At 37.4% G+C, this 22,527-nt stretch overlaps 1 protein-coding gene across 4 annotated transcripts in view; it reads left to right on the top strand.

The window, feature by feature from the left end:
• The window catches only part of ARHGAP21 (Rho GTPase activating protein 21), an 81,705-nt gene that overhangs the window by 21,117 nt on the left and 38,061 nt on the right, over positions 1 to 22,527 (top strand). For all 4 annotated transcript variants that reach the window (XR_503940.2, XM_008052304.1, XM_008052303.2 and 1 more), the window contains 5 exons: positions 885 to 2,781; positions 14,762 to 14,920; positions 15,058 to 15,160; positions 19,035 to 19,071; positions 21,709 to 21,834. Coding sequence is in view for 3 of the 4 variants with exons in the window: in XM_008052304.1 (XP_008050495.1) it covers positions 885 to 2,781; positions 14,762 to 14,920; positions 15,058 to 15,160; positions 19,035 to 19,071; positions 21,709 to 21,834 (2,322 nt within the window). In the remaining variant the exon portion in view is untranslated. The remainder of the gene's footprint in view (positions 1 to 884; positions 2,782 to 14,761; positions 14,921 to 15,057; positions 15,161 to 19,034; positions 19,072 to 21,708; positions 21,835 to 22,527) is intronic.

Here is a 22,527-nt window from a genome sequence, read left to right as displayed (position 1 = left end):
CTCAGATGCCGAACATCGTTCTGTGTTGCATTGACAAGCTTTGTTTTGTAAAGTCTCTGGGGTTAATTTCAGTTATTCTTAAGTTTTAAAAAATATTGCTGGATAATTTTACAAACAGTTGATATAAAATAATTTAACCTGTATGTCTGCCTGTTAGTAAGAGCGAAATGTCTCTTTATAATTATAGATAAAAGAGACCAAATAAATTTATGCAATATACTTTTGTATTAAATTACAATAAAAATATAAATTATATACAGAAAGACAAATGACCTTTTTTTATATTTTGTCATTATTATATATGCTTAACTTATTAAACATGCATATTATTTTCTTATTTTAAATATCAAAGTACTTATGACTATGAAGGGCTTAATTTATTAAAATGCATTATTTTGGGGCATTCTAATGATTGACAAGACACTTCAATAAATTATGTTTAATTTATCATAGTAGTAGTACTTAAAATAAAAATGTTTTATTATAATTTTTAATATTTTCAACTTTTCTGGGGCAAAAGATAATGAACCTTCTTTTGCTAGGATTTTTAGGCAGCCATTTAACTTGTCGACTGCTCAAAAATCAGAAAGCTTGAATGAGGAGAATTTTAAAAGCAGTTTAGCTGTATCTAATTGGTTGGGGGAAAATTGAGTGTGTTTCACATCTTTTGAGAAAATTGGCATTTGTAATTTATATTTCTTGCAATTCTATAATTTATTTGATTTCTGAGAGACTAGCTCTTCCTTGATTTGTAGAGTACCCTTGTGTAGTATTTGCATGCATCCTATAGTGAATGTCATTCAGGAACAAGATGTAGGGCATAGTAAAATCAAATAGTGAACTCCTTTTTATGAATTTCAAATGATTCTTTCGTTTCTACATAGGCATATTCACAAGATGCCTACCTGAAAGGCAATGAAGCCTACAGTGGAAATGCCCGCAATATACCTGCACCTCCTCCAATCTGCTATCCCTGGCTGCCATCTGCCTCCACAGCCACGGCACAGCCAGTTGAAATATCTCCTCTGGACTCATCCTTGAGCAAACAGCAAACCAGCACACCAGTGCTGGCACAACCTGGCAGGGCCTACAGAATGGAGATACAAGTGCCTCCGTCACCAACAGCTGCTGCAAAATCAAACACAGCAGTGTGTGTTTGCAATGAAAGTGGACGGACTGTCATTATGCCTTCTGAGAAGGCTGTGGATTTGTTATCCAGTAGAAACAACCATACAGGTCCTTCCCATAGAACTGAAGAAGTAAGGTATGGCATGAATGAGCAGACCTCCTTAAAAACAGCGTCAAGAACCACATCACCACCGTCGTCAGTTCCCACTGCCCATCTAATTCATCAGACTACAGGCTCCAGATCATTGGAACCTTCTGGAATTTTACTTAAATCCGGAAATTACAGTGGACCTTCAGAAGGAGTCTCAAGCAGTAGAATTCAAGCTGTGGATTCTCCTTCTGTACCTGTTAATCACTATTCACCAAATTCCCATCAGCACATAGACTGGAAAAACTATAAAACATACAAAGAGTATATTGATAACAGGCGCTTGCACATAGGTTGTCGGACAATTCAAGAAAGATTAGATAGTCTAAGAGCAGCATCTCAGAGCACGGCAGATTATAACCAGGTGGTACCCAGCCGCACTACTTTGCAGGTACGACGTCGAAGCACCTCTCATGATCGAGTGCCCCAGTCTGCTCAGATCCGTCAGCGCAGCGTGTCCCAAGAAAGACTGGAGGATTCTGTGCTAATGAAGTATTGTCCAAGAAGTGCCTCTCAAGGAGCACTGACATCTCCCCCTGTTAGTTTTAGTAATCATAGGACTCGTTCATGGGATTATATTGAGGGGCAGGGTGACACCTTAGAACATGTCAATTCTGAAAGTCAAACACCAGATTCAAATGGAGAGCGAAAACAGACTTACAAGTGGAGTGGATTTACTGAACAGGACGATAGGCGAGGTATTCATGAAAGACCCAGGCAACAAGAAATTCATAAATCTTTTCGAGGTTCAAATTTTACTGTGGCTCCTAGTGTTGTTAACTCTGATAACAGGCGAGTAAGTGGCAGAGGAATGGGATCTGGGTCGCAGTTTAAAAAAGTTCCACCAGATCTGAAAACACTACAGTCAAACAGAAGTTTTCAAAGTACTTGTGGAATGTCAGTGCCTCGGGATATTTCACAAGACAGGTCACCTCTTGTGAAAGTCCGAAGTAATTCTGTGAAAGCGCCTTCTACGCATGTCACAAAACCATCATTCAGCCAGAACTCATTTGTTTCTATCAAAGACCAAAGACCGGTAAATCACTTGCATCAAAACAGTCTATTGAATCAGCAGACATGGGTAAGAACTGAAAATGCCACCGATCAGCAAGTGGAGAGCAGGAAGTCCCCCTCTTTATCTGGAGCTTCTACTAAGCCTCCCCCTCAGATGAGTGAGAACTCTGGCACTTCAGATTTAGAATTATCTGTCAGTCAAAGGAATCAAGATTTAAATTCACAAGACCCTGAAATTCAGCAGTCACATACTTTAGATAGTAAAGAAACTGTCATTCTAAGAGAAAAACCTCCATCTGGTCGCCAGACACCACAGCCTTTAAGGCATCAGTCTTATATCTTGGCGGTAAACGACCAGGAGACTGGGTCGGACACTACCTGCTGGCTGCCCAATGACGCGCGCCGAGAGGTCCAAATAAAAAGAATGGAGGAGAGGAAAGCGTCAAGCACCAGTCCGCCTGGCGACTCCTTGGCTTCCATCCCATTTATAGGTGAGCACATTTAGAGTCATTGGCTACCAGGTTGAATATTTAAGAAATCTTTCCAGAAAAGTATTCTAGTTCAACAGGCACAAAACAATCTTACACTGTAATTTGAAAATGTTTGTTCTGAACCTCATAAGCTGTGCTTCCACCAGAGCCGTAAGCTTTTACTCTCTTCAAAAATTATTTCTAGTATCAATTTTTCTCTTTTTTATATTAAATTTGATGTACCTAGTGCTCATTTTTAATTTTTATTCTGATGAAGCAAATTCCTACTGTGTGGGGCCAAGGGAATCAGCAAACTCAACTGTATCTAGTTGTTGATTCCTGTGAGTCAAAAACCAAGTGGAATAGTTTTGATAATTAGTAATCAACTTTTTATGTAAGCAGTGTCTTTTAATTTCAAAAGCTTATTTCTTTGTAAATTTAACTTGGGCTGAGAGAAAAGACCTCTTCATTGTCAACTTACTTTGTCTTAGAATAAATTCTGGAATGGAGCAACCCCTTCAGATCCCCTCCCACTGTGGGAGCTTTTCTGTCCTCTCAATAAATCCTGCTTTCTCACACACCCACAAAAGACTAGATTCTGGAATAAATCTGGAAAATGTACTTAAATTACAAGTGCGCGTGTGCCACAGTCTGTAACACCTGTTCTGCCAGATCTTTTCTGCCTGCTTCCTCACACCCCAGGTGTGCTCGCCACGCAGCAGCCAGTGTGGTGCGGTAGAAGTGTCAATCAAATCATGCCGCTCCTGATCAGAATCCTGTTTCCTTTTCATCTCACCCAGAATAGAATCCAAAATCCTACCACGGCTGGCAAGGCCCTCTGGCAGCCTGCCCCCCGCACCATCATGCCTCTCTGACTCCATCTCCTATTATGGTCCTCTGCCTACACCCCATTTGCAGCCACACAAGCCTCCTTGCTCTCCAGGAACGTGCCAAGTATGCTCTGCTGCAGGTGCTGGCGCTGCTGGTTCCCCAGCTCTGGAACGCCTTCCACAGATCATCACGCGGCTCTCTCCGTCACTACGTTTTGGTCTTTGCTGAAATATTATCTTATTCAAGCAGCTTTTTTTGACTAACCTGTCTAAAATAGGTATCCCCAACACAGACAGAAGCTGACATTCTCTTTCCCTTAAGCTCCTTTGTCTTCGTAACACTTGTTTCCACTCAACATATTTTGTATTTTTTATTACATGTTTCTCAGTAGAACTAAAACATAAACTACCTGAGAATTGAGATTTTAAATCTTTGGTTCACTTCTTTGTCCCTAATGCCCACCACACTGCCTGGCTTAAAGAAGGCATTCAAGAGGTATTTGTTGAGACAGTGGATGAATCATAATTTTGAGAGGGTAGTTAAATGTAAAGTGAAACAACAACACGAAAGTTTTCATCATAATTACTGTGCAACTCCTAGACATTAATTCCTAACAGAATTATGATATATGCCCTTGGTATTATCTTTTTTGAATGAGAAATTTAAGGTATTGAGAAGTGAAATAACTCCCCTAAAGTCACACAGTTATTAAGTGGTAGAGACAGGGATTCTAGATTTGCCTGGTTCAGCCTCATCCCACAGCGCACCATTTATATGGACTGCATTGTGAAGAGTGACCCTGCAGGTGCATGGTGCAGGACCCTTGTATTCCCAGGAAGGCCCCCCTTTACTCACCATGGTACTCCATGGGTTTATGAAAAGAGTTCTCCATCATTTTACAATATGCTTTTGAGTAATAGTTCAGGATTTTTCTTTTCCAGAGGAACTTCTTTTTAGGGGTATCAAGCTCTTGGGCTGTCAGGTGATTCTATCCAAATCAGTTTTTAAAAAGTTTTATATAACTTACATTTTAAATAAATATGATATATTCAGATTTTAAAAATTGTGGGGAATCTCAGCCTAAAATGTACTCACATTACTATCTGTGTTCCCTTATGGCCAAGCTCAGCAAATAGAATTTTGTTTTGAAGGAACCTTATACATCATCTCGAATAGATATTTTATAGAAAATTACTGAGGATTAATTATTGTATCATGATTTTTTTTTTCTAAAAAACATAAAATTCCTACAACCAGTGGCTGTATTTCACAGTTCCGTGAGATCTTACCAGGATAGTGGCATATTTTCTTTTAACATTAATAAGAATGATATAATCAGATTGCATTAGAATAGTAAAAAATGTGCTGGTTCTGTTATTTTTTCCTAGTTACTATGAAGTATAGGAATAAAAAAGAATCAGTTATGTTATTAAAAAGAAGACTGACTAAAATATAAAGATCTATATAATTTCATATGCATGAAGATTGATGAAAATTATTTAACTTTTTATTCACTAAGAATAAAATGTGTTTGCTAATTAGTTCTGATCTTATTTGACTTTGAGTACGTATTAAAGTCTTCTTCAAAATTTCTAGTGAATAGTATCTTTTATGAAGCATTCATTTTAAAAGTTATCAAGCACAAAACTATCTTTATAGTCTACGTATTTCTTGTGTGCCTCATAGGACTGGAGTATCCAGCATCTGATAACTATGGGATCAGTTATACAGAACCAGTGGAACAGGGTGGAATTAAGAACTGAGGCACTAACATAGAATTTCACTTCATTCCTTCATGTGACTATTGTCTGTAGATGTAGCATCTTCAAAGTTTCTGAGCCCTGGGATAGAATAACAACACCATGCCTCCTGAAGTTTCCACGGCATTTTTATGGTTCTTATAAAATTGAATGTTGTTTGAAGTAAAGGCATTGAAAGTAATTTAGTTTTAGTATTTATATAATTTTCAGAACAGAGCATCAATATTTGCCCCATTTCTGTGATTCACTAATAATTATTTATTGTTAGCCTTGCAGTCCAAAAAAATTATCAGTTTGGCTGGGCACAGTGGCTCAAGCCTATAATCTCAGCACTGTGGGAGGCTGAGGTGAGAGGACTGCCTGAGCCCACGGCTTTGAGGCCAGCCTGGGAAACATGGTGAGACCTTATCTCTATAATAAATCAAGAAAAATTAGCCGGGCATGGTGGCACATGCCTGTGGTTCCAGTACTTGGAAGTCTGAGGCGGAAGGATCACTTGAGCCCAGCAGGTCGAGGCTGCCATAGCTGTGAGCATGCCACTGCACTCCAGCATGGGTGATATAGAGTAAAACTCCAACTCAAAAAAAAAAAAAAAAATTGTCAGTTTGCTCTAAAGACTGCTGTTAAATATATAAATATGATCAATAAAAGAACTTTCAGCATTTCATTAGGCATAAGTTCCGAGATTTTAATTTTGAAGTTCTTTTATTATTGGGCTTTAAAACTGTATCTGGGCCATAGATGTTTCTCTTGACAATCTAGTATTTTGGGGGAATAGTGGAGTAGATTCCAGCATTGAAATGGAGTAAAGAGACTATTTACAGTGTTTCCCAAAGTACTTTTTAAGAACACTAATTTCATTATATTTTAAGTGTTATTAAGAAAAGGTTTAGTGATCAAATTAATTGAGAAATGCTGGGTTTACATAGTTGTAAACACGCTTTTTTCACCGTAGGACTTCTCACAATCATTAATATGCTATTGCATATTATGAATTTTCTAGGCAGACCATAATGCAATTTTCTCAGAAGTGTTTGACTATAAATCCTTTTATTTAGAATATCTCATGGATTTAGTGTACCATAGAACATACTTTGGGGAATGTTGGTTTATACGCTGCTGTTTTATAGGATACTTAAATTAAAAGGAAAAAAGAAATTAAGGTTTGCTTTTGTATTGTCACACCCAGAATTTTATACCCTGTGATTTTAATAATTATTTTTATTATTGAAAAACATAACAGATCAATGCAAAAATTAGAGTGTCTTGGCTTTATTCCCAAAATATCAGAAAATCAAGCCAATCCATTTATATAGTTGTCTATAATACAGAGCTACTAATGTCTTCTAAAAAGAAAGTTTTTCCTACATTTTGTTTTACTCATTTAACATCTAATATTTCTCCTGTGCCATAAAGACCTAGGAAAATGGAAATAAAGCCATTTTGTTTTTAAATTTATAATATTAGCCATTAACAGTATTATGTTTACCCCCTACATATATACACTTTATAAATTAGCTCCTGAAAAATCAATAAATTTTAACTTCTCTTGTAAGTAAACATGGAATGTAGAACTGACTAACGGTTCATAAGTAATTTGACAATAAGTAGCAAGTATTAAAATGCATTCTATAATCCTGACTTCTACATTTTATACCACTCTTCTAACTATTAATACAAAAAACTAAAAAGCAAACAAAACACTACAACTCCAGTCTTCATATCCAGTGTTTCATCTCAAGTTCATTTTCTTGTGCTTTGCCATATTTCTATTACTCCTTTTCCTTCTCATGCCAGCGTTGGCCAGTATGTGTGTGCTTGGTCAGTGTTGGCCTACATTCAATTGAATTTGATTGTTACGGCCTCATTGGTACTGCTACTTTAAGACAATTTAGAAGTGTTAAATCTGGTAAACTGTAGCTAGAGTACAGTGTCCATCAGGTGGACTTATCTCCCTGAAATTTGCCCAAAGGAAGAGTTGATGATCACCTTATACCCAGCTTCTCTTTGGGAGTGCTAGGCTCAGTGCCAGCAATGGTAGCGCAGGATGGTGCAGCGAGTATCCCAGCTTCTCTTTTATATGAATCTAGATTGAGTCCTTCTGAAAAGCAAATTCGAGGAGGGATTGAAAAAAAAGCCAGAATTTATTAAAAATTGTATATTATACTTATCTGTTTAAACTCCAGTCACCTTCAAAGTACTCTCCATTTGATGCAATACACTTATTGAGACCCTTTTTCCACTGCTCAAAACTGTTTTTTGAACTCCTCAATTTTTTTTTTTTCGAGTTGGAGTCTCACTCTGTCGCCCAGACTGGAGTGCAGTGGCCGCTCCCGGCCACTGCAGCCTCGACCTGCTGGGCTCCGGCGATCCTTCCACCTCAGCCTTCCAAGTAGCCGGAATTACAGGCATGCACTACCACGCCCGGCTGATTTTTTGATTTATTGTAGAGATGAGGTCTCACTGCCCAGGCGGGTCTCGAACCCACGGACTCAGGCAATCCACTCACCTCAGCCTCCCAAAGGCGCGGGATTACAGGCTGAGCCACCGAGCCCGGCTGAACTCCTCAATTTTGATGCCTTTTATTGCTCCTGCTGCTTTTTCTTTCACCTCTTGCACTTCAGCAAAGCGTTTTCCCTTCGAGGACTTTTTTCACTGGTGGAAACCCAAAAAAAATTTGCTGGGGGCAAGATCCCGTGAATAGGAGGGGGATGGGGCACGGACATCATACCATTTTGGTCAAAGACGGCTCAGCACTCAGTGCACGTGGTATGGGCAGGTACGTTGTCATGGTGGAAGAACCCGTCACCTATTTGCCACAACTTGAGGTATTTCTTCCATAAATCATGACACAACCTTATCAAAGTTTCTAGATAAAAACTTTTGACCATTTCTTCTGGAGGGACAAATTTCAAATGTACTATAAGGGGCCTGCCCGCCAAAAGATAATTCCAGGTTTTTTGGTGTCCCCTCATAGTCTTTTTTCAGTTAGTTTTTCTCTGCCACTCAGGCTGAAGTGAGTGACACCATCATGGCTCACCACAGCCTTGACCTTTTAGACTCAGGATATCCTTTCCCCTTCAGCCTCCCAAGTAGCTGAGACTACAGGCACATGGCACCATGCCTGGCTAAGTTTTACATTTTTTTGTAGAGACGAGGTCTCCCTATATTTTCCATGCTAGCTGTAAACTCCTGTGCTCAGGCAGTCTTCTCCCCTTGGTCTGCCTAAATGCTGGGATTACGGGCATGAGCCACTGTGCCTGGCTGCAAATAGTCTTTTAATAAAGAGAGATATTATTCTCTAATTCGTCATTTTACAGTCCTTTTCATGTATCAGCTTTTCCCCAAAATATGACCCCAGTTGGTACTTAAACTTAGTTATTTTTTGCTCCCACTATTTGAGTAGTAGTAAAGTATGGTTAAAAAAGGGGGGTATATTTGAACTGGGAGATGGCATCCCTCATCAATTTATATAAAAGAAAACAGGACTTTTTGCTTCAAGAACTCTATTTATAATTAGTGGAAAATGTTTAGTGAGCCTACTGTCAGTCTGCCCCTTGATGATCAGAGATTAGAAGCCTATGTGAATTGCATCATTTTTAAACATTCTGCCTACCATGCCTTTTAAATTTAATGTAAATGGAGTTTCTTGAGCATGCCATTTTTATCAACCCTTTCACCTGATGTTCAGTAATTGGTATTAATGGAGCTAATTAAAATGTGCCTAAGGAGTTTAATTTTTTAGGATGAATGTAGTTCATAGGGCTTAACTTTGATTTTAAAAAATAGCAAAAACTGACATTGTCAAAGATTAATTAATTGTTTCTTGTGAAGAAAAGTTAATGCTTGGCTGTTGGGAAGATCATTTAACTTTGCATAACTGCTCTTCCTTTGATTTAAACTGAGTATATATCCAGAAGGCAAATAAAAGAAAAGGATATTTGCCACATTTAGATTTTTTTTTAAATTATTCCCCATTTCCTAAGAATGAGGAAATATCAAATTTTAAACATATATTTTGCTTGAGCTATAGATTGCCTTTTTAGGCCATTTGCAGTGAATATTCCTTCTTATAGGAGTTGTAACAGAAACAGTTTGTTTAATTTCCATATTTCTAGTAACAGATATATACACACTCTTACTATTTTGGGATTACATATATAATGTATGTTAGTCACCATTTTTTCTAACTTATATAAACTTAATCTCCTCTTGTAATATACAGTTTATTCCATAATTGAAATAATACGTAAGCCGGGTGTGGTGGCTCACACCTGTAATCCCAGCATTTTGTGAGGTGAAGGCAAGAGGATTGCCTGAGTGCAGGGGTTCAAGACCAGCCTGGGCAACTTGGCGAGACCTCTTATCTACAATAAATAAAAAATTAGCTGAGTGTGGTGGTGCACACCTGTAGTTCCAGCTACTTGGAAGGCTGAGGCAAAAGGATTCCCTTGAGCCCAGCAAGTCAAGGCTGAGGTGATCATGATCGTGCCACTGTACTATAGCCTAGGCGGCAGAGTGAGACTCCAACTCAAAAAAAAAAAAAAAGTAATATTATATAGTGTTAATATGCCTTCGATTATTATGCTGTAATTTGGAGAGAATGGCAATTACCTTTTCCTAGGAGAGATAAAACCAAAAGCCAAATTATGTCAAGGAACTGACTGTTCTGCCACAACCTATGTTGAAAATTGTGATAATTTTACAGTTACATGAAATTATTCCTAACTACAATTATAAGATATAAACTACATTCATTATGTGCTTCTTTCTTAGTAATTATGTCAGCTTGAGAAATATTCCTCATAACTTGGCTCATTGCAGATGGGGCCTTTTTTGCTCTGTGCTCTAACCTGTAGTACTGGATATTGGGTGTTACAAGAAAAGATGGATGTTTGTTAAGGGGAGCTAGAAATGCATTGTATTCTACATTTATATTTGTTGTAATTCTCTTGGTTACGAATGATAGAAAATTATTTCAAATTAGCTCATGCGAAGAAGTAACATTAGCTCACAGCTAAGAAGTTTTGGGGTACACCTGGTTCCATGCATGGCTGGATCTGGACACTCAAGTGATGATGTTAAGATTGTGAATCTGTTTCTCAGTTTTGATTGCTTAATTCAGATGTTTTTTCTTCACGTGGTAGAAAAGGTGGCCACTGACAACAGTTTGCTAAATTTTACAGTTACTGTTCCCCAAATAAAGGAAGAGAAAGAATGTAATTTTCTCGGTGTCTTTGTGGAAATCTGGAGGTACCTTAAGGAGACCTGACTGGGTCTTGGTTTTCCCCTTTGGCCAGTCACTGTGTTTGGAGAGGAGTAGCACCTTCTTATTGGTTAGACTTAGATCATATGCCTGTCTACAGGAAGGTGAGCCACTCCAGTGGGTTCCATCTAACCTTAAGAGCAAGATGGGCATAGACAAAGTCTCTCTAAGTTATCCTGCGAACACGAGGAGGAGCAAGTAGGATAAGATCATCATTGGGTAAAAATACATGTCAGTTTATGTGATGAAAAACAGTTATGTATCACTTGTTTTGCCTTTCTTTTATTTGATTATTTCATTAATAGGTTTTCACAAGTTAGTTTTACATTTTTATTAGGCTTTTGTATTTTTTCCATGAGTTGTCTTGTATGTGCTTTGCACTCTTTCTGTTTTGATTTTAATGGTTCTTATTTATGACAGCCCTTTATATATAAGGGCTTCCCTTCTTTCTTCATGTTAGAAAAATAACTAACAGTTATGCGTAAAGTTTCGCAATATGCCCCCTGGATTTTTGTTTAATTTTTTTTTGATTTTTGATATCTTCAGGATTTTTTTTTTTTTTTTTGAGTTGGAGTCTCACTCTGTTGCCCAGACTGGAGTGCAGTGGCCGCTCCTGGCCACCACAGACTCCATCTGCTTGGCTCTGGAGATCCTTCCGCCTCAGCCTTCCACGTAGCTGGAACTACAGGCACGCACTACCACGCCCAGCTAATTTTTTTATTTATTGTAGAGATGAGGTCTCGCCTGCCCAGGTGGGTCTCGAACCCACGAGCTCAGGCAATCCACTCACCTCAGCTTCCCAAAGGTGCATGATTACAGGCCGAGCCACCGAGCCCGGCTATCTTTAGGATTTTAAAAGTTATTTCTCTACCTTTGGAAAACACTTTTCCAAAAGTAAGGCAAAATTTGTGGATATTTAGGCCTATATTTTCTACAGGTTAAGAAATAGTGACCACACTGAATTTTTATATGGAGCAACTTTTTCTCCACTTTTTCTTTATCATAACTGTGAGGCTCTTAGTGAAAAAAGTAAATGGAGGCCTTATTTCTTAAGTTGGTTCTCTGATTATATAGTTTAACATGAATTATGATAGAGGATGTGTATGTGTGTCTGTTACTCTATCGCCCAGGCTGGAGTACAGTGGCATGCTGCAGACTGCTGCTGCTTTGACATTCCGGGCTCAGGCAATCCTTCCACCTTAGCCTACCAAGTAGCCAGAACTAAGGCACACAGCACCATGCCTGGCTAATTTTGATTTATAGTAGAGGAGGTCTTGCTATGTTGGTCTCGAACCCTGGGCTCAGGAAATCCTCTCGCCTTCGCCTCCCAAAGTGCTGGGATTACAGGCATGAGCCATCGCACCCGGCCGATGCCACTTTCTTTCTTTTCCTTTCTTTTTTTTTTTTTTTTTGGAGTTGGTGTCTCACTTTGTTTCCCAGGCTGGAGTGCAGTGGCATGCTCACGGCCACCAGAGCTTCGACTTGGTGGGCTCAGGGGATCCTTCCATCTCAACCTTCCAAGTAGCTAGAACCACAGGCATGTGCCACCATACCTGGTTGATTTTTAAATTTATTGTAGAGACGAGGTCTCACCATGTTACTCAGGCTGGTCTCGAACCTCTGGACTCGAGCTTCCCAAATGTTGGGTAGCTTGACTACCACGCCTGGCTCGATGCTACTTTCTAATAGCAAGTTTATAGCCCTAAAAGTTTATAAATGTGTTTTGCATGGATTACTTAATGTAGTATGTGTCATGCCTAGAAAAAAGATGATTGGTTATTTTCATCTGACAGAATATCTAAGTTTGATTATTTAAAAATTTAGAAATTATTTGAAAATGTTTTTGAATGTTTGCATATGGTTTTGAATGTTTACATATGAGAGTTAAAATTTTTGTTTTTTCTTTAGACAACTAAATGATACCTATTTTATTACATTGAAAAATGAGATAAACCTGAATTCTTATTTTTGCATAATTTGTTCATTGGTAATAATTAGAGTGTATGTGAAAATTGGGGTTTTAACATCTGGGTTAACCCTAACATAAACTATTTTTAAAACAATAGAAAAATTTTATATTTTTAAAAGAACTGGATTAGTATAGTCCATAAATATGAGGTGATCTAATTAATGTGTTTTGTTTTATTTTTTTATTTTTATTTTTTGAGTTGGAGTCTCTATTGCCTGGGCTGGAGGGCAGTGGGACGCTCATGGCCACCGCAGCTTTAACCTGCTGGACTCAGGCGATCCTTCTGCCTCAACTCTCCAAGTAGCTGGAACTGCAGGCATGTGCCACCCACCCGGCTAATTTTTTATTTATTGTAGAGATGAGGTCTCGCCAAGTCGCCCATGCTGGTCTTGAACCTGTGAGGTCAGGCAATCCTCTCACCTTGGCCTCCCAAAAGTGCTGGGATTATAGGCGTGAGCCACCGTGCCCGCCCAATTATGTGTGTTTTAAAAGTATATCTAGCTTTTTCTTTTCTCTCTTTAACATATCAGTAAAATGTATTTCTCTTAAAGCATGCAAACAATACTGAAATGGGTAAGCCCCATGTTCGTCTCTTCTCCCATGCCACCTCCATTTAATCCTACTTTCTAGAACAGGTGACATCTATCTTTCCTCCCCTTTTTGCAAACATATACTGAAAGAGATTATTTTAATCCAGTGTGTTTCAAAGATTTTCTCCAAATTGTAGTAAGTCAAAAGAGATTGAATGAATATCACCAGGAAATCCAGGGACACAAAATCTCAAAATTGCCTTTGAAATTCTATTTAATGCTTAATTCGTGCCCAATTTGAATTTCACTCCATGATATTTTAAATAAATATAAAAATATTTTCAATCACTTTGCAGTGCATAAACTCATTCTTCTGAAAGATTTATCCCATTATAATGAAAGATTTATTAATACTGCATAAGTCAGATAATATATAGAATATAGTATTTTCCCATTCACATCCAGATTCATGAGTCTATAAGGGAATTGTGGGCCTGGAAATTCCATAAGGCCCACCTGCTTTATGCACCTTATCATTTGAAGAAACTTGGTTAAATTTGTGATAATTAAAATCCTAGTGACAATTTAAAATAATACAAGTTGTAGTAAAATTAAATTTTTATCCTGATTGAATTAATTTTAAAAGCTTAGAATGTCTTTTTAAAAGCTTGTCTTTAAAAGCTTAGCAGTATCTCCTTGGTTTTGGAAAAGGAATTATCATATTCTTACTGACTATATGATAGCAAGCTTTCATGTACTTAGTAAAAGTGGTTCCTAGAGAGAAATTTTCAAAAATGTTTTCTCTTGCTAAAATATAAAGGGCTGCTTTTAAAAAAGTTGCAAAAACAGGAAATACACGGAAGATACCACAATATTCTGATTGTAGCCTTAAAATTGAAATATAATAATTTTATATATATTATTAATCCTCTTGATTAAAATACAGATTATTAAGTTAATTATTGAATTATTCTTTAAAGAGTTTCATTATGGGGCATTTAATTTAATTTTAAGGATTATAGGTCTGGCACCCTCTTACATTTCTTCTGCTTTAATATTAGAATTTAAATCACTGATGTTTTTACAAGAGTAAAAATTTTGAATAAATGACCCTGGAATTATGTAAGTTCTTTTGGCAACTATAGACTGGACTTTCTTGTTTTTCTACAAAAACTGAAGATACACTTGTGAGGGGATGAATGGGAAGAAAGGTTTTAGGAATTGATACCTTGAACGCTGAGCCTCAGCAGAGTCACCTTGTTCACTTTCCTGAAATAATAACTTGTGGTACGTTTGAAATTTGAAAACTAGTTCTTTTATGGTGGTGTATGATTATTGCTTTGGTTGATAGGCTTAGGTTCTTGAATACCTACAAACTTTGGTGTCTTGACTATCAGTTAGTGATTACTTGATTGGTAGAAGCAAGTCATTTAATTTCTTACACCATGTTCTCAGATTTGGAATTACTAGAGTAATGTCTATGTAAGTAGATTTTAGCAGACTAAATATGTCATTTATTGGTGCTTTAGTGGTTAAGTGTTAAAATCTATATCTGATCTTTTTAATAATAATTATCGACTATGAGTTCTATTATTAATAAATAATTCATTTTATATTCCAATACTTATTTTCCTTTTTCTTACAGATGAACCAACTAGCCCTAGCATTGATCATGACATTGCACATATCTCGGCTTCTGCTGTTATCTCAGCCTCTACCTCTCAAGTCCCCTCCATAGCAACAGTTCCTCCCAGCCTCACAACTTCCGCTCCCTTAATTCGTCGTCAACTCTCACATGACCATGGTATGCGTAAAGAGTTGTTATGGAAACCGTATTTTATTCTGTTTTCCCACATAGAATAGTGTGACAAACTGAGCTTTTCACCATTGAAGAGTCAGGGAACCACTTGTAAATGTCTTAATGTTGGATTTTAATTACAGAAACAGTTGGCCCGCCCAGCCTGGATGCCCAGCCCAACTCAAAGACGGAAAGATCAAAATCATATGATGAGGGTCTGGATGACTACAGAGAAGATGCAAAATTGTAAGTCTTGAGTGTATTATTTTAAATATTTGTATGTAGGTGGGTGTTCAGTATGACTTTGATATATACATATTAAATTTAATGATGTATCATGTTTTCTAACTTTATGGTTTAGACATGTAAATAAAATCAAAGTTGTTACTTGGTTACATATTCGATTAAATTTTTAAAATAATTTTTAGGGCAATCCCCTGAGGTCCCTGCCTACTGTGGGAGTTTTTCTGTCTTCTCAATAAATCCTGCTTTCTAAAAAATAATAATAATAATAATTTCTAAAAAATCAGTAATATACAAACATACAAAAATATATAAGTATTAAGTACTCCTACCCCAGGGCATCCAGCCATTCAGTATAACTCAGACATAACTAAATTACTATTTTTGTCTGTAAAATTCTAAAGGTATTCTATGTATAATATCACCCATACACTTAACATATACATAAATATATGTATGTGTTGTATTCTAATTATTTTTATAAGTCAATGAGATGGTATATATACTGATCTTAGAAATCCATCAGTGCATATATTCTTCCCTCATTCTTTTTCACGATTGTTTAATTTTCCACTGGATACTTGTACCATAATATAGTTAACCAATATTCTATATCCTGTTAATAGACATTTAGATTGATCAGATCTTATCTACAAATGATACTTCATTTGTACATGGTTTTTAGCACATGTGTGAATGAGTATAATTGGAAATAGGATTGTTATATTAAGGAGTGCATATATTTTTTATTTTAACATCTGTTTTCAATTGCTCTCCAGAAAGATCATACCAAATCACAGCCCTGCCGACAATATACAAAAGTTGCTGCTGTTATTCTCATAACCATAGTATATTATTTAACTTTGGATTTTTTTTGTAAATCTAATGGTAACATATTGTAGTTTTAATCTCTAACATTTTTATCAATTGCACACCTCTGATATACTGGGGGTGCCCCAAAATATATATACACATTTTTAGAAATGTTATCTATGTATTACTTCTTCAAGTTGAATTATGGTAACAGTGTGTGATTACTGAAGTCAAATGTGACTCATATTCATCTTTTGTTATCAGTATATTTTGAATATTGAAACTTTAGTAATTATTTTCCTTTTTAAAAATGTGTTTACTTTTTTTTGGCACCCTCTGTATTTAAGAGACACTTATATTCCTTTTCCTTCATATAGTTTTTTTGTGTGTTTTTTTGAGTTGAGGTTTCACTCTGTTGTCTAAGCTGCAGTGCAGTGGCATGATCACAGCAGCCTTGACCTCCTGGGCTCAGGTGATTCTTCCACCTAAGCCTCCCAAGTAGCTGAGGCCACAGGCATATGCCACCACACCTGGGTAATTTTTTTTTATTTTTTGTAGAGATGGGGGTCTCGCTATGTTGCCTAGGCTGGTCTTGAACTCCTGGGCTCAAGGAGTCCTTTCACCTCACCCTCCCACGGTGGTGGGATTACAGGCATGAGCCACTGTGCCTGCCTTTAGACTGCTTTTTCATATGTTTGGCCCATTACCCACTGCTTTTTCTTTTTGACTACTACATGCTCTTTACATAAAGGAAACTAGTACTTTTCTGTGATAAGTGTTGTAAGTCTTTCCCCAATTCAGAATTTTCCATTTAGTTTTATTTTTTTTAACTATGCAAAAATGTTTAAAAATTGTTGTGTGGTCAAATTTAGGAAATATTTTTATTTTTATGGTCTTTGATATTTTTAAATCACATTGAAAGATTCTGTCTCGACTCCACAATTATAACAAAATTAGTCCATGTTTACTTCTTAAATTTGTACTTCTTTTATATATTTAGAACTTTGATAATCTGGAATCGATTTATTCCAGTTACTGAGATAGAGAGCCAATTTTGCATTTTCCAGTATCTCTCAGGTGTGTTCCAGAAGCATCTCAATGTCACATCCCTTTCCCACTGATGCATCACCTTTAGGTGCTAAATAGTACATATTTAGTCTTATTTTAGAGCTGTATTTTGTTCAGTTGCTTTATCTGTGTATTCATGTACACCAGGTTCTATCAATTATGATGGTTTTATAATGTTTTTATCTGATAATAAAAATTGTTTAGAATTCTGGCAATTTTTGTTTATTTTACTATTTGAACCTTGAATGAGGTGTTCTGGTATTTAAATTCTTATGGATATTTCATTGGCACATTGTTTAATTTATAGATTAATTTAGAGGATATTGACATCTTCATGATATTGGGACTTAAGTCCAAAAAAAATTATTATTTTTTTTTTTTTACTTTAAGTCATCCTCGTGGTAGTGTTTGTCTTTTTTATTATGTTATTTTTGAATAAGATCCCCTGAGGGTTCCATTTGATTATTATTTACATTAATAGAATTAGTTCTTCCTGGACCAGCTACTTGAGGGAGGTTTGTGTGAGGTATGGGGGGGGTGTGGCGTGGGCACTGTTCCAGGCTGGTAGAAATGTTCCTAATGGCACAGGGTTGGATTTGTGAGCTATTTTAGCCTTTACTTCTCCCTCACTAAAAGATATGAGTAGCTGCCGCATTTCAGAGTCTCCTGCATCTACACCAGCTACACACTGCTTCCTGCAAAGACAGAGGCCAGTGTGTCTCCTCATTCATTCTCATGTCCTCTGATGCTCCATGCTGACAAGTGGGCTCCTGTGGCTGGTTCCAGCACCCTGCCTCCCCTTATTCCAAACAAGGGAAGACTGGTTTTGATCTCTCAGAGAACGCATGCTGCAGTTTTTTATGAGATACGCAAATAATAGTGTCCTCTCTTTGTTCTGGTATCAATTTTTTACTTCAATGCATTTAGCCACCCTTCTTAGTATATTGTACTTAGAGTTGCAGTGTCTCCTGACGCTGTTGAAAATTGTGTTTGCACATCTGTTCCTGATGACCTTGTTGTTTGAGGTGGTCTCTGAGGGAACAGTGACATCTCCTGTCACATCTTAAACTCTGTTTCTTAAATGAAGTTTAAATTAAAATCAAAACAATTTATTGCATCCTAATAAAAGTTAAATTATTTTGTTAATTGAATTACTTTAGTTAACGTGCACCTGTCTCCTGAAACCCTACGTCATTTCAGTGGCAACAGTTTCTCCTCACAAGCATTCAGAATGAAGTTGGAGGGAGAGAGCAGGGAGTTGATGATCCCCCCCCCATGTCATTCTCCTGCCCTGTTTCAAGTTAAGGGCGTCCATCAGCTGGATAAGTAGAGACATCAGGGAGCAGTCCCTCTGGAGCTGACTGCTGTGGCAGCTGCTCACGAATAAAATCAAGCCCAGTGTTCAGCCCGAGAAACTTTTTCTTTGACTTAAAAAAAACGGATAAGAAAATTTCACACTTTAAGCATAAAAAGTTTGTTTTTTTTTTTTGAGTTGGAGTCTCACTCTGCCGCCCAGACTGGAGTGCAGTGGCCGCTCCCGGCCACCGCAGCCTCAACCTGCTGGACTCCGGCCATCCTTCCGCCTCATCCTTCCAAGTAGCCGGAATTACAGGCATGCGCTACCACACCCGGCTGATTTTTTGATTTATTGTAGAGATGAGGTCTCGCTGCCCAGGCGGGTCTCGAACCCGCAGACTCAGGCAATCCACTCACCTCAGCCTCCCAAAGGCGCGGGATTACAGGCTGAGCCACCGAGCCTGGCTTCTAGAAACAGTTTTAATTTACTAAATCAACTAAGAAAGTTTCTACTATTTAATGAAGAGTTTATGTATTTCTAAAACTAACTGGCTTTCTCACATATGTTGAATAGTGGACATTTATATGGTAATGATGAAATGTCAGCTCATTATTGAAAGGTTAATTGTAATAGTCAAATTATTCTTACATCTTTAAGGTATTTTTTGCACTTACTGAAAATATATGCTTTTTCCAACAGGTCCTTTAAGCATGTATCTAGTCTAAAGGGAATCAAGGTGGGTGTTCAATTTTTTTTTAAGTTTTTTAAAAATTAATTTTATTTTAAAGATGTGGGGTACAATTTAGGATTAGGTATATAAGTAGTCATTGTACCAGATAAAGTTTAGGCCTCTCTTTGGTCCTCACTTCACCTGGTTTGAGATATTTTTAAACTATCAGGCAAATGATAAATGCTTCTATTTACTCAGTTTACTTTAGCTCTTTATAGAAAAGTATTATTTTATCCATTAGATATTGAATATTTAAATATTATAACCTTTTATTCTGTGTCAAGTGCATTTGGAACATACTATGTATATAATGTTCTTTTCTAATTTCTAAGCATATTCATCAAATATATAATATACAACATACATATTGTGCTTGTTTTTTTCACTTTATCAATTCAGTGCCAAAGCCAAAAATCTAACTGCCCAGCAGACCTTCTGTATTTTGTTTTTATGTTGGTTTTTCCATCCTCAACATTATTATTTCATGCCTTCCCCTCAACCCCACCCCCTGCAGCCCCCCTGTGTCCACTCTCCTCCCCTCATACTTCACTGAAGATGTAGAAACTGTTAGGAATTTCCTTATTTACCTTCTCAAAAACATCAACCCCTGCATTTATACCCACACTTTTCCGCCTCCTTTATTCTTACCTCAGATCTCATTTTACTTGGAACTTATCCTGTTAGCAACCAACAGGCACACTTGGGATTCTTTCACCTCTCTCTCAGTGCACAACCAGTCTTTCCAGTGGCTCATTCACTCTATATGGCTCATTCCTGTTTCCTGTATTAAACAGAACCCTTCCTGGAATCCATAACCCCCTGTTTACTACTCCTGTTTTCTCCTCTTTTCACAGCAAAACCCCTGAACAAATGAGTTATAGTTTCCACCCCTTCTCTGCCCACATGTCAGAGCAACACTGCTCATGCCAAGGTTACTGCTGACATTCAGGTTCTGAAACTAATGGCCTTGTTGATTTTTGACTTATTTGACCTCTCAGTAGTATACAACGTGATTTTCCGCTCCCTTCCTGAAACACTTTCTTCCACCAGATTTCTTTTTGTCATTCTTTCCTGCTTTTCCTTCTACCTCGAAGACTGCTTCTCAGTCCCCTCTGCTGCTCTTCTGCCACTGCCTAATATCTAAAATGTTGGCATGCCCAGAGCCTGTTCTGACCCTTCTTTATCTACCTTGATTTCCTAGATTATCTTATGTAGAAGTGTCCCAAAGTTTATATTGCTAGCCTTGACCTCTTTCTCAAACTGCTGTTTATGTAAGCAACTGCTTAAATAACAGCTTCATTTGAATGTTTAACCAGAAATTCAAGGTTTCCATGATCAGTAGGCCCTGATTACCCCCAGCGTCTTTATCCCTCAGTTTTCCCCATCTCACCAAGTCTACTGCCATTCACCCACCTGGTCAAGCCTGATATCTAGGAATTAGCTTCATTTCTTTCACTCTTCCCCATATTAAATCCTGACCACTCTGCTTCCAAAACATCCCCTGAATCTCCTGTCTTTACTCTTCCTACTTTAGTCTAGGCTGCCATCATTCCTCGCCTGGATGCCAGCAGTAACACCTCTTTTTGTGCTTATCCCTTTAGGTACATTCTCCATGTAGCTTTCAGATCTTTGAATGGTGTGGTCAGATGATGGTACCCCCTGGTTCATTACTGAATGGCTTCCCTTCACATTTCCTAAATGATCTAAAGTTAGCTATTTGACTCACATTAATCAGCAAACATTTAAATTGATAATGATGACTATACAGTTATTAGTTATACAATCTCCCTGAACTTCTCTTCCCTCTGACTTTTCGTGACTGGCTCCTTTTTTTTCTTTCAGATTGCAACCAAATGTTATTTTTTTCAGAGGGGCCTTGTCTCAGCACCACCAATTTATAGTTGTTTCTTAGTCACTCATGATTGCAACCCTTGTTTTTTGTCCACCAAATGGCATAACTCATAAACTAATCATTTTCTTGCTTTTTACATTATTTTTCTACTAAAATATGAACTCATGAGAGCAGGAAAATCATACTATTTCTGTTGCTTTTTTTTTTTTTTTTTTTGAGTTGGAGTCTCACTCTGTCACCCAGACTGGAGTGCAGTGGCCGCTCCCGGCTACTGCAGCCTCAACTTGCTGGACCCTGGTGATCCTTCTGCCTCAGCCTTCCAGGTAGCTGGAGCTACAGGCATGTGCTGCCACTCCTGGCTAATTTTTGATTTATTGTAGAGATGAGGTCTCGCCAAGTTGCCCAGGCAGGTCTCGAACCCGCGGGCTCAGGCAATCCATTCACCTCGGCCTCCCAAAGTGCTGGGATTACAGGCTGAGCTACCAAGCCCAGTTTCTGTTACCTTTTAATGGTTAACTTTTTCCCCAAATGACTTTTAAAAAATGATTATGGTCAATTCACACTTTAAAAATAAAATGACATGTATTATGGTTTTGGTAGTTGGTATATAATCAGTTCACTTTTTAAAACAAGACTGAGAATTGTCTCATTTATTTTATAAGCTTAAACTTTTTAAAAAATAGTCTTTCACTTGGAACATTAAGACTTTTTCAGCAAGCAATTTCAATATGCAAATATTTTTAAAAATGAAAAAAACTGACATTTTACTGTTTACTTGACCTTTTCTATAGATCACAGACAGCCAAAAGTCATCAGAAGACTCTGGATCCAGAAAAGATTCCTCCTCAGAGGTCTTCAGTGATGCTGCCAAGGAAGGGTGGCTCCACTACCGGCCACTTGTCACCGATAAGGGCAAGGTAGTTCATTTTCTAAGCTGCTGTGAATGTCACAAATACAGCCCCTGACAAATAGAGTATAAAATCCATTTACACAAAATGCCAAGATACCCAGATAAAAAGTGAAAAAAAAATTATATTTTGTAGCATATAGGAAAATTTACTTCTTAAAAATTCTAAGCACTGGTGTAATTTTGTACTTTTCATCTTGTGTATCATCTAAATAAAGCATATATTGTCTTACATTAGGCAATGTAATAAAGAAATCAAAGGATTTAAGTAGGAACTCTCTTTCTGAGTTTGTTAGCCATAGGTTATCACCGAGTAGTCCTTCAGTAAGTGGCAGTTCTCCACATTAATCGTTTTAAAATTTCTATTTAACTGTTTCCAGTTTGTTCTTTCAAATTGCTTTTATAATTTGTTTCATTATTTTAAAATATTGAGTTAAATAAAACAAATATAACTAATATTGATATATGGATCATTAAGTAGATTCCAATATAATACAAACTTAGCTGTAAAAAATTTTTTGTAATATTTATTTATTTATTTACGTTGGAGTCTCCCCAGGCTGGAGTGCAATGGCACGCTCCTAGCCACCCTAGCATTGAGCTGCTGGGCTCCAGCAATCTTTCCACCTCAGCCTTCCAGGTAGCCGGAACTACAGGCGTGTGCTGCCATGCCGGCTAATTTTTTTTTTTTTGATTTATTATA

The sequence above is a fragment of the Carlito syrichta genome, unplaced genomic scaffold, assembly GCF_000164805.1.
Source record: "Carlito syrichta isolate Samal-C Ts95f unplaced genomic scaffold, Tarsius_syrichta-2.0.1 Scaffold271701, whole genome shotgun sequence".
In the NCBI taxonomy this organism is placed as follows: domain Eukaryota; kingdom Metazoa; phylum Chordata; class Mammalia; order Primates; family Tarsiidae; genus Carlito; species Carlito syrichta.
Note: the sequence above shows the minus strand (reverse complement) of the source record. Positions and strands in the feature narration are given on the sequence as shown.